The following is a 15,827-nucleotide window of genomic DNA, read 5'->3' as shown; positions in this document are numbered from 1 at the left end:
AAATCTATAGATACTTAGGAATGAAGATAGATTTACAGTGATTATGCCATCTGTAAAAGTAAATAAACATCAAATATATATGTTAAGTATTGTTTGTGAACAAAAATTCTTTTTTTAACTATAGAAACAAATTAGTGGATATCAAAACCCTGTCTTGTTCAAGGCAGAGTTCGGAGACATTCACCTCTTCTAATCTGCTAGAAGACTTTTTCCTGAAAATAAGGTATCTAGAATTGATTGTAGAAAGTGGAAACATGGCTCAAGTGGTAGACTGCCAGCCTTGAGCAAAATAGCTGAGCATAAACATGAACCCTGAGTTTAAGCTCCAGTACTAGTATTTAAAAAAAAAAAGGAAGTGGCATTATGTGGCTCAAGGGGTAGGGCGGTAGCCTTGAGCTAAAGAGCTCAGGGACAACACCTTAGCCCAGAGTTCAAGTCCGATGACTGACCAAAAACAAAGAATCGATTGTAAGGACTGGAGTCCTGTCAGAAGCAAGCAAGAGGTCCTGAGTCCAAGCCCCTCCAGTACCACCTAAATAAATAGGCAGAAAAGGAGTTGTTTTTGTAGGGTTTTATTTTTGAGTTGAATTTTGGTTTTTTTGAGGAGTTGCTTTTTGTTGATTGGAGAATCAAGGAGAACGACTTGATGAGATATGCAGGTGCTCCTGAAACACCTTTGAAAGCATCCTTACCTACATATTGTTATATCCCAGCCATTTTAGGTTCCCTGAACCCCCCAGCAATAAAGTCATCAGCTCTCAGTGAACGGAGCTAGGAGTCAGTTTAATAACAGCGCAGCAGTTACTTTCCACCTTCCGGCTGATAGAGAGCAGCACCTTCCATGGGGCTGAGCTTTTAAAAGAACAGCCCCGACCTTCCATGGGGCTGAGATTTTAAATTAAAGCACCACACACATGCAGTCCTGTTCACCAGGAAAATACAGCATGCAGGTGGTCAAGCAGTTTAAGTATTTTTACCAAAAAAAAAAAAAAAAAGAAAAGAATTAGATTGTGAATCCTGACAGGTTACTACACATATTGGTGCAGAATGTTTGAGGGGCTGGGAATATGGCCTAGCATGCACGAGGCCCAGGGTTCACTTTCTCAGTACCACATAAAAATAAAAGAAAGCCAGGTGCCAGTGGCTCATGCCTGTAATCCTAGCTACTCAGGAGGCTGAGATCTGAGGATCAGAGTTCAAACTAGCCTGGGCATGAAAGTCTCCAATTAACTACCAGAAAAGTGGGAGTGACACAGTGGCTCAAGTGGTAGAGCTCTAGCTCTGAGCTGAAGAGCTCAGGGACAGTGCCAAGGCCCAGAGTTTAAGCGCCATGACCAACAAAATAGGAAAAAAAATTTTAAAAAATGTGTGGGAGTACTCAAGCTGGCAGAGTTCTGGAAGACCAATATGCAATATTGTCTCTGGATTTTTCTTTTTAAGTGAAGCATAAGGGAAACATCATCTGCCAACTTTATCATAAGCCAGGTTTTTACCCGATGGCATTTCAATAGAACTTAGGTTTGAATGCAGTTAACTGTGCCATGGCCAGGGATGGTGACCCTTAGTTACTGATGTCTGCTTTCTTTTACCATAGAGACAGGCCACTCTTCTTGATGTATGCAAGGGCTAATTCTTATCCTTCCATACCTATAATATCACAGGTGCCTTAACTACAATTTAAGAAGTTGAATTGAGTAAGCTAAATCCTTAACAACTTCTCTTAGCCATTTGTATTTTAGTATGTTAATATACTTAATGTTTTTAATATGTTAATATGGTTAATATGTAGCAATTATTGATAGTATTTACTGAAGAAGAGTTCCCTTTGCGGGCACGAATGCCAAAACAGAAAAAGAAAAAAAAAATTAAGACGTTGAATTAAGCTAGTGGAAGTTTTGCTTGAGTAATAAAGACATAGCCTCTTACAAAGATAATGTGAAATAAATCTACATCTTAATTTAAAATGTGATGATGATAAAGATCTTTTGCTAAACATTCACACTGCATGTATACCTAATGAGAAAAGTGCTAGAAATAATGACTTGAGAGAATTTAATTATTCATGGCTATTTTGTAAACTGTAATACAAATATTCATTCTTGGCTTACTGTGTTGTTTCATTTGAACTGTTTCTTTTTTGTACATTTTCTAATTTTGTCAAGCAAAATTTAGAAAAACAAATTGAAATTAAATTTGATTCTTGATGCAGGTGGGATTACTTCGACAGAAGTTGGACAGTCTAGAAAAATGTAATTTGGCAATGACTCAGAATTATGAAGGACAATTGCAAACCTTGAGAGCTCAAGTAAGAAAACTTGTTTAAATTTAATATTGTACATTCTGCTGTATATTTTTGACCTATAAAATGGTGTTGATTTTATTGGAACAATTTGTCTTTAATGCAAGCAGATGCTCTCGTATTTTAGTTACATGTATTCCCTGTCATTCTTTGAGTTCCATGCACCAGTTTTGTCTCTTTTTACCATATTGGCAGCTTGGTATTCATTCTGTACCCTTCAACTGCTAACACAGAACTTAGGCGTTAGCTTTGTGCAACAGCAAAAAGAAAAAATTGGCTTTTGTGATTATTGGTACCTAACAGAAGCAACCTTTTCATCTAGGGCAATTTAAAATATGTTTAGTTACTATTATGACAGAGATAACTGAAAGAATGAAACCCATCTTGACTATCTTATACCCGATGGAGCTGTTTCACAAATAATTATACTTCTGCTTGTGCCCTGGGAGAGACTGAGTTCCTTCGAATTGTGGCACTGGCAAACAGTTCTCTCCCTTCCACAGGGAGAAAAAAAAGCTTTCTTTAGCCAAAAAGCCAGAAAGGAGACAGCCAAAAAGAGATAACAGTTCTAGAGAATAACTGCTGTGCTCCAGCCAAATACCTCAGATAAAATTACAGCCCCACCCCACCAGTACACCACTGGGAAACCTCAATTTCCATGTAGGGGAAGTTGGAACAATGTACCCCAGGCCACTGTCCCCTTAGAGCACCTAGACCACGATCCACCCAATGGAGGCTTCTCATCACAGCTGGGATGGTAAGTGCATACTACCACATCCAGCTTCCCTCCGTGGAGATGCAGTCATTTTTATGTTTTCTGCCTAGGCCAGCCTATAATTGAGATTCCTGCCTTCTCAGTCTCTCAAGTAGCTATGACTACAGACACGAGTCATCAGCACCTGCCTCAAGGATTTTAAAACAGCTGTTAGCAAAAAAAAAATGCTCCAATGAGCAATTATAAACATGCTTGATGTGAGTGACAAAATGGAAAGTTCTGTTGAGAAAATTAAACTTTATAACTGAAATGGTAGAATAAAGAAGACAAGGGAAAGAAGTAGAGCTGTGGCTTAAAGTCTTAAAGTGCTAGCAGTGAGAGAAAAAAAAATGTTGCTCAGGCCCCCAAGTTCAAGCCCACAGGACTGACAAACACACACACACACACACACACACACACACACACACACACACACACATACATGAGGAGAAAGGATTAGTGAATTTATAGATGATACAGTAGAAAGACCAAAACAAAATCAACCAAAGAATGTATAGTAAAAGATTTAAAATCTGTGTCATCAGAGTCCCAGAAGGGGGTAAGGTGAAAGGGCATGGAAAAAAATAATATCTGTGACATTCCATAAGTTGGCAAAAATATAAACCTACAAATTCAAGAAGCTGAGTAAACCTCAAACAAATTCTTTGGGTAAACCCAGAGAAATGTAGAGCAAGATACATCAAAAAGTTCCAGTTACATTGAAAGACAAAATCAAATAATAAGCATTGGGAGCAGCGAGAGAGCAATGACATCTTAACTGTCAGGGAACCAATGCAAACCACTGTGGACTTGTCACCAGAAACCATGGCAGTGAGAAGGAATGGCATAGCACTTCATGAGCTGAAAGAACAGACCCCATCAAGCCAGAATTCTAGGTTTAGCAAAAACATTTCAGGAATGAAGGAGAAATCTAGTTCTTGTCAAAACAAAGAAAAAGAAAAGAGAGAGAGAGAGAGAGAGAGAGAGAGAGAGAGAGAGAGAGAGAGAGAGAGAGAGACAGAGAGACAGAGAGGAGGGAGGGAGGGAGGGAGGGAGGGGAAAAAAGAGGGAGAGAGAGAAAAAAGAAAAGATTCACAGCATTTGTCCCTAACTAACACAATGACTTGAAGTTCTTTTGGCTGGGAGCATGGTCTAGGGGTAGAATGCTTGCCTAGCATACCCTGGGTTTGATTCCTTGGTACCACAACACACAGAAAAAAGGGAAAAACAAGATGGTTGGGAGAAAGTGGGGGGAGGGAAAGAGGGACAAAAACATGAGAAAAGGTATCAAGATTTGAGAAGTAATGTTCCCATTACCTGACAAATGTAACTGCAACCTCTCTATACATTATCCCAACAATAAAATACAATTTAAAAGAAAGAAAGAAAGAAAGAAAGAAAGAAAGAAAGAAAGAAAGAAAGAAAGAAAGAAAGAGAAAGCCAGAAGTAGTGGTACTGTGGCACAAGCGGAAGAGCGCTAGCTGTTCAAGGACAGTGCCCAGGTCCTGAGTTCAAGCCCTAGGACCAGAAAAAAAAAATTCTTTTGAAAACAAAAATAATCAGGAATCTTGACACATCTGAAAGAGAAGCAGGGAGAGAAGCCAAATAAAAAGGTTAAATTGCAATAAGCTTTCTTTTTCTCGAACTTTCTAAATTACTGGGTTAAAAATTATAACAATACTGGGCACTGATTGGCTCATGCCCAGGAGACTGAGATCTGAGGATCCAGTTCCAAGCCAAACTAGGAAGTAAAATCCATGAAAGTCTTATCTCCAGGCAACCACCAATAAGCTGGAAGTGAAGTTGTAACTCAAGTGTTTGAGAGAAAAAAAATCTCAAGAACAGTGCCGAGGCCCTGAGTTCAAGCTTAAGACTAGCACAAAATTGTGACAATGTCTAATTCATTTTTCAGTGTGTATAAAGGCCCTGTGGTGAGGATTACACCGCTGGTATCAGAGTATAGTTCACTGGTGGCCTGAGAGGTGAGAGTGAGTGTGAGAGTGAGGACTCAGTGAAGCCAACAAGATTTGCTTAGGAATTAACCAGGGTGCCATGAAAACCACATTAACCCCTTTAAAGGACAGCAGCTCTAATGACTAAATCACATTCTGGTAGGCTCCACCTCTTAGCTCAATTTCTAGGGCATTAACCCTAGTAGGGCATACTCTGATCAAACCCAAACCACAAAGACAACAAACCCAACAACCCAAAGACAAATAGCCAAGTCTTTAAATGGATAAAGATTTTAGTCAATGTACAGATGGTTGATAAACACATGGAAACCTACTCACAGCCACTCATCATTAGGAAAAGGCGACCACGGGAATGGCTATAATACACATTGCAGTCACAAGTGTGCATGAGGAAGAGAACCTGGAATAAGCAGGAATGTAATGGTACAGCCACTTTGCAAAACAGTCCTGCTGTTCAGAAGGTTCAACTGAGGGTTACTGCCTGATGGAGCAATTCCAGCTGTAAGTATATATCCAAAAAAAAAAAAATGAAATCACAAAACCCTACAAAAACTTACACAGAAATGTTCACGTCAACCCAAAATGTCTCAATACGGAAATAGTCCAATTGTTATACATTTGCACCGTAGAATACTATTCAGCAATAGATATCAAAGACATTAAGCTAAATGAAAAATCTGGTCCCAAAAGGTCATACACTGTATCATTCTGTTTCGTAACTTTCTCAAAATGACAATTGTGAAGGTGGAAAACACATGGTTTCTAGCATTCTGAGTAGGAGGGTGACTGGAAAACAGTATGGAGGTTTCACGAAAAGCTAAACATACAGTTTCCCTGTGACCCAGAAATCTCACTCCTGGGCATTTATCCAAATGACCACAAATGAAGCCACACTGAAGCTAACAGTACAACCATGTGCATGCAGCATTATTCACCATAGCTCAGATGTGGAACCAACTCATATGCCCTTCAGTAGATGAGTGGATCAAGATGATGTACTTATACACAATGGAATTCTATACTGCCATCAGAAATAATGACATTGCCCATTCATAAGGAACTAGAAAGACCTGGAAAAAATTATATTAAGTAGAACAAGCCAGGCCCAAAGAACTGCAGGTTGCCTATTTTCTCTAATAACTAGAATATGTCTATGATATTCTTAGCAGGAGATCACAATCACTGAATCACTAAGTACATAAGACCATATAGAACGCAGCTTATCAAAATGAACTCCAAGAACTGGAAACAAGAGGTTCTTATCGGGGCCGGGAGTTTGGCCGAGTGGTTAAAGTGCTTGCCTAGCATGCATGAAGACCCGAGTTCGATTCCTCGGTACCACATACATAGAAAAAAGCCGGAAGTGGTGCTGAGGCTCAAGTGGTAGAGCTCTAGCCTTGAGAAAGTCCAAGGACAGTGCTCAGGCCCTGAGCTCAAGCCCAGGACTGGCAAAAATAAAAAAAATAAAAAATAAAAATAAAAAAAGAGGTTCTTATCATGTTCTGTTTACAATTATTTCTATTTTTTGTTTTCTTTTAATTTTCTGTACCCTTTGCTTTGTACATACGTTTATCTGATGTATGGAAGGGAAAGGGAATCACAGCAGGACAAAGGAGGAACTAATGCATCAATGATACTACACGCTTTGTTGGAAATGAACTTTACAGCTTGCGTGGGGACTGAAGCCAGGGCTTCCTCCAGGCCAAACATGTGCTGTACCCCAAGCTGCATTCCTCACCCCTAGCTCTGGTCTTCATCTGATTGCAGTCACTCAGATCTTATGTGGGAGAAAATCACGTAGAATTGTACACATAACTTTCTCACCAATGTCAAATCCCTCTATTTAGTATTGTGCTAGTTAATAATGAGCTCTACTGTTTATGAAGAGGTATGGATTGAAAGAAAACTGAGTGAAATAGGCCTAGATAAGCCTGTCTATAAATGAGAACTTTGAAACTTCCTATGAACCTAGAATTCAGTATTAGGTAATTAATAACTAAAATATGGGCACTGGTGGCTCACACCTGTAATCCTAGCTAATCAAGAGGTTGAGATCCAAAAATTTTCAGTTGGAACCAGTCCGAGCAGACAAATCTGTGAGACTCTAATCAGCTAAATAATCAATTTTCTTGGTTGTAGTATAAACCTGATTGAATTTGTTTTTTAATCAGTCACTGTTAGAAGTCCATGGCTGGAAGCTAGCCCACATTGTCTGTCTACACTGTAACACTGACTATATTATCCTGCATCCTTTCCTCTCCCTGCCTGCCACCCCTCAGTGACTAGGCCTGCAACAGCCTTCCCTGGCTGGCCTCATTGCTCGCTTTTTTCTATACTGCCTTAAGCTGTCTATTTTATAGATTGACTTACTGGAATTAAAATTGTTAACACAAGATGGCACTAAATAAAAGCATGAAAAAACACTTAGTTTTTTTTTTTAAATCATCTATCAAATGAGTCATTGTTTACAGTTAATGAAGGTGCCGCATTTACATGAGCACTGAGTTGAATTCAGCGTCAATAATTTCATTTTAATAACCGGTTCTGTCTTCACAAATTGGAACATTTGAGTTGTACTACACTTTCTAATCAGGACTTGAAAAAGAAAGAAAATGAAATAAACCTAGGAAGAACTCGCAGTAACATGTCTGGGTTTTTCTATTCCAGTTTTCTCAACTCACCAGTAACTTTGAAAAGCTGAGATTACATCAAATGAAACAAAACAAAGTCGGCCGAAAAGAATTCCCTCACAAAGAAGAAGTGCCCTTTGAACTGAGCAATTTGAACCAAAAATTAGAGGTGAGATTCATTTTCTGTGTTTCTTCAAGTGTACCAAGGATCCCTCTCCAGTGATGCTGAGAGTGCCATTACACTGCAACCTCTCATGGAACACAACTGCTCGGGGCACCTTCCCTTCCAGCACTTAATGAATTAAAACATCACTTTGATTTATACATCTTTTATATGTATCAGCATTTAGGGAGTAGCACATACACTCAAGAAGAAAAAGCTTGAAACTGCAGATGTTGAGTGAAATTGAAGGACACCCGTGGGGTCAGTTAAAGCGAATATCTAATAAATCTTTTAGTGGCCATTTAACTATTAGATACTTCAATTCCGATGAAGCCTCAAAACATTTTCAGAGCCAAGCTCAAAGGTAGAGTTTTTTTTCTTAAAGGCACAGTGCTACTCAGACTAATTTGTTCTCTATTGCCGAGAACTCAGAAAATCTCAGTCTCTTACAAGATCTACTATGTCATAAAAGCACTTATTCTCATCATTGTAATGTTTCAGCCTTAGAAAACACGCAATAGCCATTTATTTCCCAGTACTTCTAGATGTTCTTGCTGCAAGCCATCAAGCGGTCAGAGTACAGGTTCTGCTATAAATCCCTGCTACCAGACTTCAGCCAGTGGTTCCCACCGCTGCTCATTATTCCTAATTGTTCCAAGCTGCCCGTACACTATCCCTTTCAGCATCTTTGTTCTTCTCATGCCTTCAACCTCAGCCCCCAGGCCTAGCCAGTGATCTCCCTGTCTCTTCTACTCATTGGCTCTTCTACTCATTGTACCTCTGCTTACCAAGCTTAGATTGGTTTGATTTAGTTTGAGTCCAGTAATGGGTCTTAAATTCATGTCCTCCCAGTCCTCCTTAGCTTTTTTGCTCAAGGCTGGTGTTCTACCACTTGAGCTATACCTCTACTTCCATATTTTTCCTGATTATTTGGAGAAAAGAACCTCATGGATATTTGGTCCTATCTGGCTTTGAACTACCATTCTCAGATCTCAGCTTCCTGAGTAGCCAGGATTACAAGCATGAGCTACCAGCGCCCAGCTTAAAATTAGCTATTTTCATGAAGAGAAAGACCAGACCCAAAGTTTATGAAGGTAATGAAGGTCTGAAGTCACAGCCCTAAAACCAATCTATTATATAAATTTTGTAAGGAGTCCTGGAATTTATAAAATTACATAACTTGTGGGCGGGGGATGGGAGGGAAAATGGAGTGTGGGAGGGAAGAGGTGACAGTGTCTAAAAAGAAAGGTACTCTTTACCTGACATACCTACATCATCTTTATAATAACAATGAATGTTTTCAAAAGAACTGGACATTACTAGTAAAATGTAAAATCTACAGGACTTTTATAGATAAATTCCAGGATTTGCTACAAAATTTATACAATATTCATATCTTACACTTTTGTAGTAACAGAAGCAGGAAGTAGCCTTGCTTAAATCACTAAATGGAGCTTTACAATACCTTTTAGGTGACATTGAAGTTAAAGATAGATGGACCACAAACGGATGGATGGATGGATGGAAATTAAAGCATTTAGTTGTGAAAATACATAAGGTCAAGGATTTACCTTAAAATACTCTACCAAAAATATTAGACTGAAGACACACAGAGACTGAGTTAATGGTAACCAAACAGTAAAGAGTACACACTAAGTAGTTTCATTTACTCCCTGCTTTCATGAAAGTATGAAATTTTTCCTAAGAAAAAATTAAAACCATCTTAACAAAGGAAAGTTTGGAGACTCCCTGACACAAAGTAATCATTAAAGACCATCTCCTAACATTTACTACACAGTCTTTTTTAAATAGCTATGACAAAAAGTTCTAATTTTAATGATCACGACATAATCTCCACCATAAAGATCCAGGAAAGATTTTGTAGTCTTGGAGAACTTTCTCTGGCGCCTAGGAAACTGTAGGTGCTCTGATGCTCTGAGGTCCTGTACGTCTCCACATAACCCCACAGCCCTGTGTAGACTCTGCTACTCACTAGTTTTGAAACCAGTACCTTTGTATCACTAAGGAAGCTGGCACTGTTCCAGACCTGCTGCTATGTCCACACACATTCCTACAGCTATTTCATGAGATTATTTGAGGTTGTTGCATGGGCGATGCTAACTATGTGTATTATCTATCAGAAAGATCCTTGCTTAGGGGGGTGTATTGTGACACATATGTTTTCTGTCACCTGGAAGGTTGAGGCAGGAAGATAATGAGTTCAAAGCCATCTTGGCCTGAGGCCCTGTTACAAAAATATAAATAAATACAAGATATTTAGTGTTTTAAGTCAACGTTGCCTAAATTTTGACTACTTACTTTTTAAACTGGAAGCAAATAAAAATTTTAAAATCGGGATTGTGTTTATTTTTTTAATGTCATCCATCTTCCATTAGACACTACTAGACCAGTTTTCTATTGACACTAATTTTGTAAATTTGTCATTGTTATTGAAGTTCCTCTGTCTGTCCATCCATCCACCCTTCTATACCTCTCTCACCTGAACCATTCTTCTAATAGTTTTTTGCTAGTTATTGGAGATGGAATATAACATTTTCTGTCTGGGTTGGCTTGAGTCACCATCTTCAGATCTCAGCCTCCTAAAACACTAAAATTACAAGTGTAAGCTACCAGCATTCAGCTGACTCTTGTTTTTCTTTACCTGATTTTTATATCAGAACCAGTCAAAACTTTAAATGGACAGTATATTCTTATATACTTAGAAATATACTTGGATATATTTTTCCAAAGTTTTTACCATGATTCATTAGGGATCATCTTAATAGCTATTAGAGGTTCCTAACTTGGCAATTTCTTCATTGTTTGTTTGGAGATTTGTAAATTTATAAAATTAAATTTTTTGAAATGGCCTTTAAAATCATTTCAGTATGATCTCATTTTAAGCAACATGTAGCTTTCATTCTCTAAGATAGAAAAATTTCTTTTTCAGTATGGCCAGTTGAGTCATTTCAGCTTTCAATAAACTAACCAAATGAGCCATATTCTTTTTCCTAGAGGTTCACTTTTTGTAATAATTGAATTATAAAGATGATGTTAGAGGGGTTACAGTTACATAAGTAAGGTACTAAGTACATTTCTTGTGGAACATTGTTATCCTCCCCTGTTTTCTCCTACTTTACATCCCTCCTTACTTCTCTCTGTGCCTACCCCCTCCCAAGTTGTAAAATTTATTTCCAACATAGTGTCGTGTGAGTATCTGTTGCATTGGTTCAGCCTTTGTTCTATAATCTCTGTGATTCTCCTTCCCTTCCCCAATTCAGAAAAATGTATAAAGAAGATAAAGGGTACTGAAATTAGAAACAGTGACCATAGGAAATAAACCAGAGGATAAAAAAAATGAAAGTCAAAGAAATAACTACAAACAATGCACTAAAAAGCAAAGCAACAACCAAAAACAAATAAGTACAAACAATACTGAAGAAACAAAGAGAAAAAAAAAACAACCACAAAAAAACCTCTTGTTTCCATATTGTGGAGAATATTTCGATTAGCATCATTGTATATGGTCATACATAGCTGTTGAGTTATTGTGAATCTCTGCTAGGACTATCCTAGGCATATACTAATGATTACAAATGAGAAAAACCATGGAACCTATATTTCTTTGGATCTAGCTTACTTTGAGGTGATGTCATTCTTTCTGATGGAAGCATAGAACTCTACTGTGTGTGTGTGTATACAACATATTCATGATCTACTCATCTACTGAGGGTAATCTGGGATGATTCCATATCTTAGCTTAGCTATGGCAAATAATACTGCAATAAACATGGTTGTGCTGGTAGCTTTAGTATGGCCTTATTTGTGATCATTTGGGTAAATGACAAGAGTGGGATTGCCGGGTCAGGGAGAACTCTATGTTTAGTCTTTTGAGAAACCTCCGTACTGCTTTCCGGAGTGGTTGAACAAGTTTACATTCTCACCAGCCATTTTTTTCTTTCAAAAGAATTTTTTAAAAACATACAATGGTTCTAAATTCTCTTTTGATCACAGTACCTTGTAGATACTAGGTGTTTAATAATTATTACTGAACTCGGAATTGGGAACATTAATAGTGGTTTTACATAGTGATATATAGCCATGGGCTTAATAACTACTGATTTGTTTCTAATCATATTGTTTTCTTTGGGAAGAAAAGTTTGAATTCTTGGGTAAGTGAACATCATGCTTTCTTTGTACATTCAGGGAATATAAGTGATGCTTGATACTTTGTCAGGCACTATAGTAATAGAAAATACAATACAAAATCCTTAGCATTAAATTGCTTGACACTTGTACCAAAAGAAAAGCCCTAAGCAAAATTGAGAAGCAGTGAAATTTTCTTTGGTGCCTCCAAAGTCATAACTTTTGTCCATGTTATTATCATATTTTATGACTCCTGTACTTGAACAAACACTTGAAGCATTAATTCCATCATTATTTCCCCAGGGGGCCCAATTGGCACTGTCTAAATGAAGCTTCAGTGGGTTTTTCTGTTTCCAAGAATGAGTCAATTTTTGGCTTCACCTTGGACAGTATTGAAAGCCACAGTGGATAGAGTCCTTGCCTTAGTTGAGACTTCTCTTATATGATAGTATGGACTTGGCTATAAAAAAACAACCCTGAAAGTTGGAAACCCAAAATCAAAGGGCTGGAATGGTCAAGTTCCGGTGAGAGCCCTTCTCTTGATCAAGAAACCAAGGCTAGGCTTAGGAGTGTGGCCTAGTGGTAGAGTGCTCACCTAGCACGCATGCACACACGCACGCACACACGAAGCCTTAGGTTCAGGTCCTTGGTACCACATATACAGAAAAAGCCAGAAGTGGTGCTGTGGCTCAAGTGATAGACAGTGCTAGCCTTAAGAAAGCCCAACAACAGTGCCCTGGCCCTGAGTTCAAGCCCCAGGACTGGCAAAAAATACGAAAGAAAAGAAAAGAAAAAAATAAACCAAGGCTAGTTTTGCATCCTCTTGTATCAGGAGAAAGGAACATGAGACACAGTTCATAATATCTTTTGGAGGATATTAATCCCCTTCCATTTCACTCCAACATTGTGTTGCAGTTACCTTCACCTCAGATTCCATCACAATGGTCATTCCATTTCAATCTATGAAGTTGGAGGAGAGAGCCTTCAGCTTATTCCCTTAAATAACAAGGCAGCACAATCACTGACTGAGTGTAGGGAAGGGAAGAATGGAAAAACTTCAGTTAGGAATTTAAAAGAAAGTTGTTTAAAACTCTGGCATTTGTAAGCACCATCTATTACCAGAGAGATTTATGATTCTTTTTTTTTTTTTTTTTGCCAGTCCTGGGGACTGAACTCAGGGCCTGAGCACTGTCCTTGGGCTTTCCTTATGATTAGTCCTCTACCACTTGAATCACAGTACCACTTCTGGCTCTTCTATATATGTGGTACTGAGGAATCGAACCTGGGTCTTGGTGCATGGTAGGCAAGTATTCTACCACTAGGCCAACTTCCTGGCTCCCTTTGTGGCTTTTTGATGTTTGTTTTTGTGGTGGTGTGGACTGAACTCAGGTCCTCAGGCAGTAACCTCTACCACTTGAGCCACATCCCCAGTTTTATGCTTTTGTTTGTCAGGAGAATCCAGTGCTAACTTGACCAGAGATTGGTGAATCCACAATCTTCGTATTTCTGCCTCCTAAAGAGATTCATGAGTTTTGATTTTTATTTTGTTGTTGATACTGGGGCTTTGAGTTAAGGACCTCAGGCTTTACCTCAGCCCTCTACCACTTGGGTCATGCCTCTACTCCTGACTCTTCACTGGTTAGTTGGAGATAATAGCGTACTATGTTATTTCTCATCCACTTTTGTTGCCCCTTGGTTATTCTCATATTGTTATCCGACCTTGTTATCTAGTATATTGTATATACACTTACTTGTTTATTTGAAATAGGAAAGGGAAGGGGGGAAAACAAGATAAGGGGAGGGAGGAGAGGGTAGGGAAATAGGAACAAAAACATGAGAAGGGGTATCATTGTGTGTGAAGTAATGCACCTATTATCTGGCAAATATAACTGTAACCCCTCTATTAATTACAATAAAAAAGAATTTAAGAAATACTAAAAAAAAAAGTATCTTGGATTTGGCTGTTCCAGCTGGCTAGCTTGGAGCTGAGATTCTCTGATCTCAGCCTCCTGAGGAGCAAGGATTGTGTAAACTACCAGCACCCAGACTTAAGTTCTCCATAAGTGAAGCATGGGCCAGAGACAGTGTAGCATAGTGATAGAGTGCTCGCTGAGCATGTTCAAGGTCCTCAGTTCTATCTCCCGGACTGGAGAAAAAAATGCAACCTCTTTATTACATTTATTATTTTGTACAACAATTAAGCTACAGACTCTAGTGTACATCCTGACTTGAAATTATGAACGTTCTGAAATCCCAAACTTTGTGAGCATTGACATAATACCCACTGAGAAAAATTGCATACCTTAACTCATATGATGATGAATTGCCATCAGAACTGTTCATTAAAAAGTATTGTGTAAAATGATCAGTAAGCAATAAGTAGGTCACAGTCTACTAAAAAAAAGAATTTTGTGGTTTCATTTGGGTAGTATATTTTATGTCTCTCATTATGTTCAAACAAATATTCCAAAATCTGAAATATGGAATAGCTGGTTAGCAGGCACTTCAGGTAAGAGATATTCTGCCTTTACTCATAAATCCAGCGAATGATTGGTACTTTATTTTTGGTTGTTTTTCTAAAAGGAAAAAAGGTGCATAAATGAAAAACCTTACTAGTAGGCTTTCAATGAATAATATTTGTCAATTTGTGTTTATTTCCTACTTTTTCAAAGGAATTTAGAGCAAAGTCAAGAGAATGGGACAAGCAAGAGATACTGTATCAGACTCACTTGGTTTCTTTAGATGCACAACAGAAGTTACTATCTGAAAAATGCAATCAATTCCAGGTAAATAGTCTTATAATTATAGTGTATAATTTTAAAAACAATAGAGGCTAAATATATTCCAGTCAACATGTGATAGAATGTGCAAACTGAGGAAAAATAACCAAACTGGGTTCAATGGTGGATGCAATCATAACTACTTAAAATATCTATTAAGAATTTACATACCTGAAAACCTAATGGCTATCAAAATGCCATTAGTATTATGTCATTAAATGAGTTATATCTTGACATGATGGTGCCCATTATAATCCCAGCACCTGGGAGACAGGGGCAGGAGCAAATAGCAAAACCGTCTCAAAAAATGTGATGTCATCTTCTAGGAACTACATATTCATGCGTGGCTCATTTTTCTTTCGTGTTGAATTATTACTGGTGTGTGGAAGTTTTACACATTAAAAATTATTACTGGGCACTAGTGTTTCATGCTTATAATCCTAGCTACTGAGAGCTGAGGATCGCAGTTTGAAGCCAGCCAAGGTAGAAAAGCACTTGAGACCTTATCTCCAATTAAGAGTCAGAGGTAAAGGTGTGAATCAAGTGGTAGGTACAGTGTCCGCTTGATTCAAAAAGCCAAGAGTGGGGGAGGGAAATGGGGACCAAAACATGAGAAAGGGTATCAATGTTTGTGAAGTAATGCGTCTTCTAGCTGGTGAATATAATTTAACCCTTCTATTAATTACAATAAAAAATATATGAAAAAAAAAACCAAGAGTGCCCAGGCCCAGAGTTCAAGCTCCATTACCAACACACACAACAATTATGAATCATTGCTATATGTATTTGCCCCTCCAATCCAGTTGTTTCTGTTTTATTTTTGTCCATAGATGTGTGAGGTGTTTTTCAACACTTATGTAATTGAATTTAGAATTGTCCTTCTTTGGTAGCTCCCAGCTTCTCCTTTTCTTTCTTGCTTAGCAAGACCTCCCTTTCAAACCACCTCTTCTGCTCGGTATCTTTGCAGTGGGTTATACACCACCTGACACCACCTTGTACCAGCCAAGCTTTGTTGTCGAAACACATCCTTGCTGCATGCTGGTAAAACCTAGTGACATGGAAGGCTGAGATCTGAGGATTGT

General features: G+C 38.3%; 1 protein-coding gene across 8 annotated transcripts in view; it reads left to right on the top strand.

Moving 5' to 3' along the window:
• Deup1 (deuterosome assembly protein 1) overlaps positions 1-15,827 on the top strand; it is a 79,238-nt gene that overhangs the window by 16,052 nt on the left and 47,359 nt on the right. For all 8 annotated transcript variants that reach the window (XM_090343050.1, XM_090343048.1, XM_090343046.1 and 5 more), the window contains 3 exons: positions 2,210-2,305; positions 7,694-7,825; positions 14,638-14,751. In XM_090343050.1, the coding sequence (XP_090199176.1) occupies positions 2,210-2,305; positions 7,694-7,825; positions 14,638-14,751 (342 nt within the window). The remainder of the gene's footprint in view (positions 1-2,209; positions 2,306-7,693; positions 7,826-14,637; positions 14,752-15,827) is intronic.

The sequence above is a fragment of the Megascapheus bottae genome, chromosome 12, assembly GCF_031878675.1.
Source record: "Megascapheus bottae isolate mThoBot1 chromosome 12, mThoBot2.hap1, whole genome shotgun sequence".
NCBI lineage: Eukaryota > Metazoa > Chordata > Mammalia > Rodentia > Geomyidae > Megascapheus > Megascapheus bottae.
This window is presented reverse-complemented; position numbering and strand designations above follow the sequence as displayed.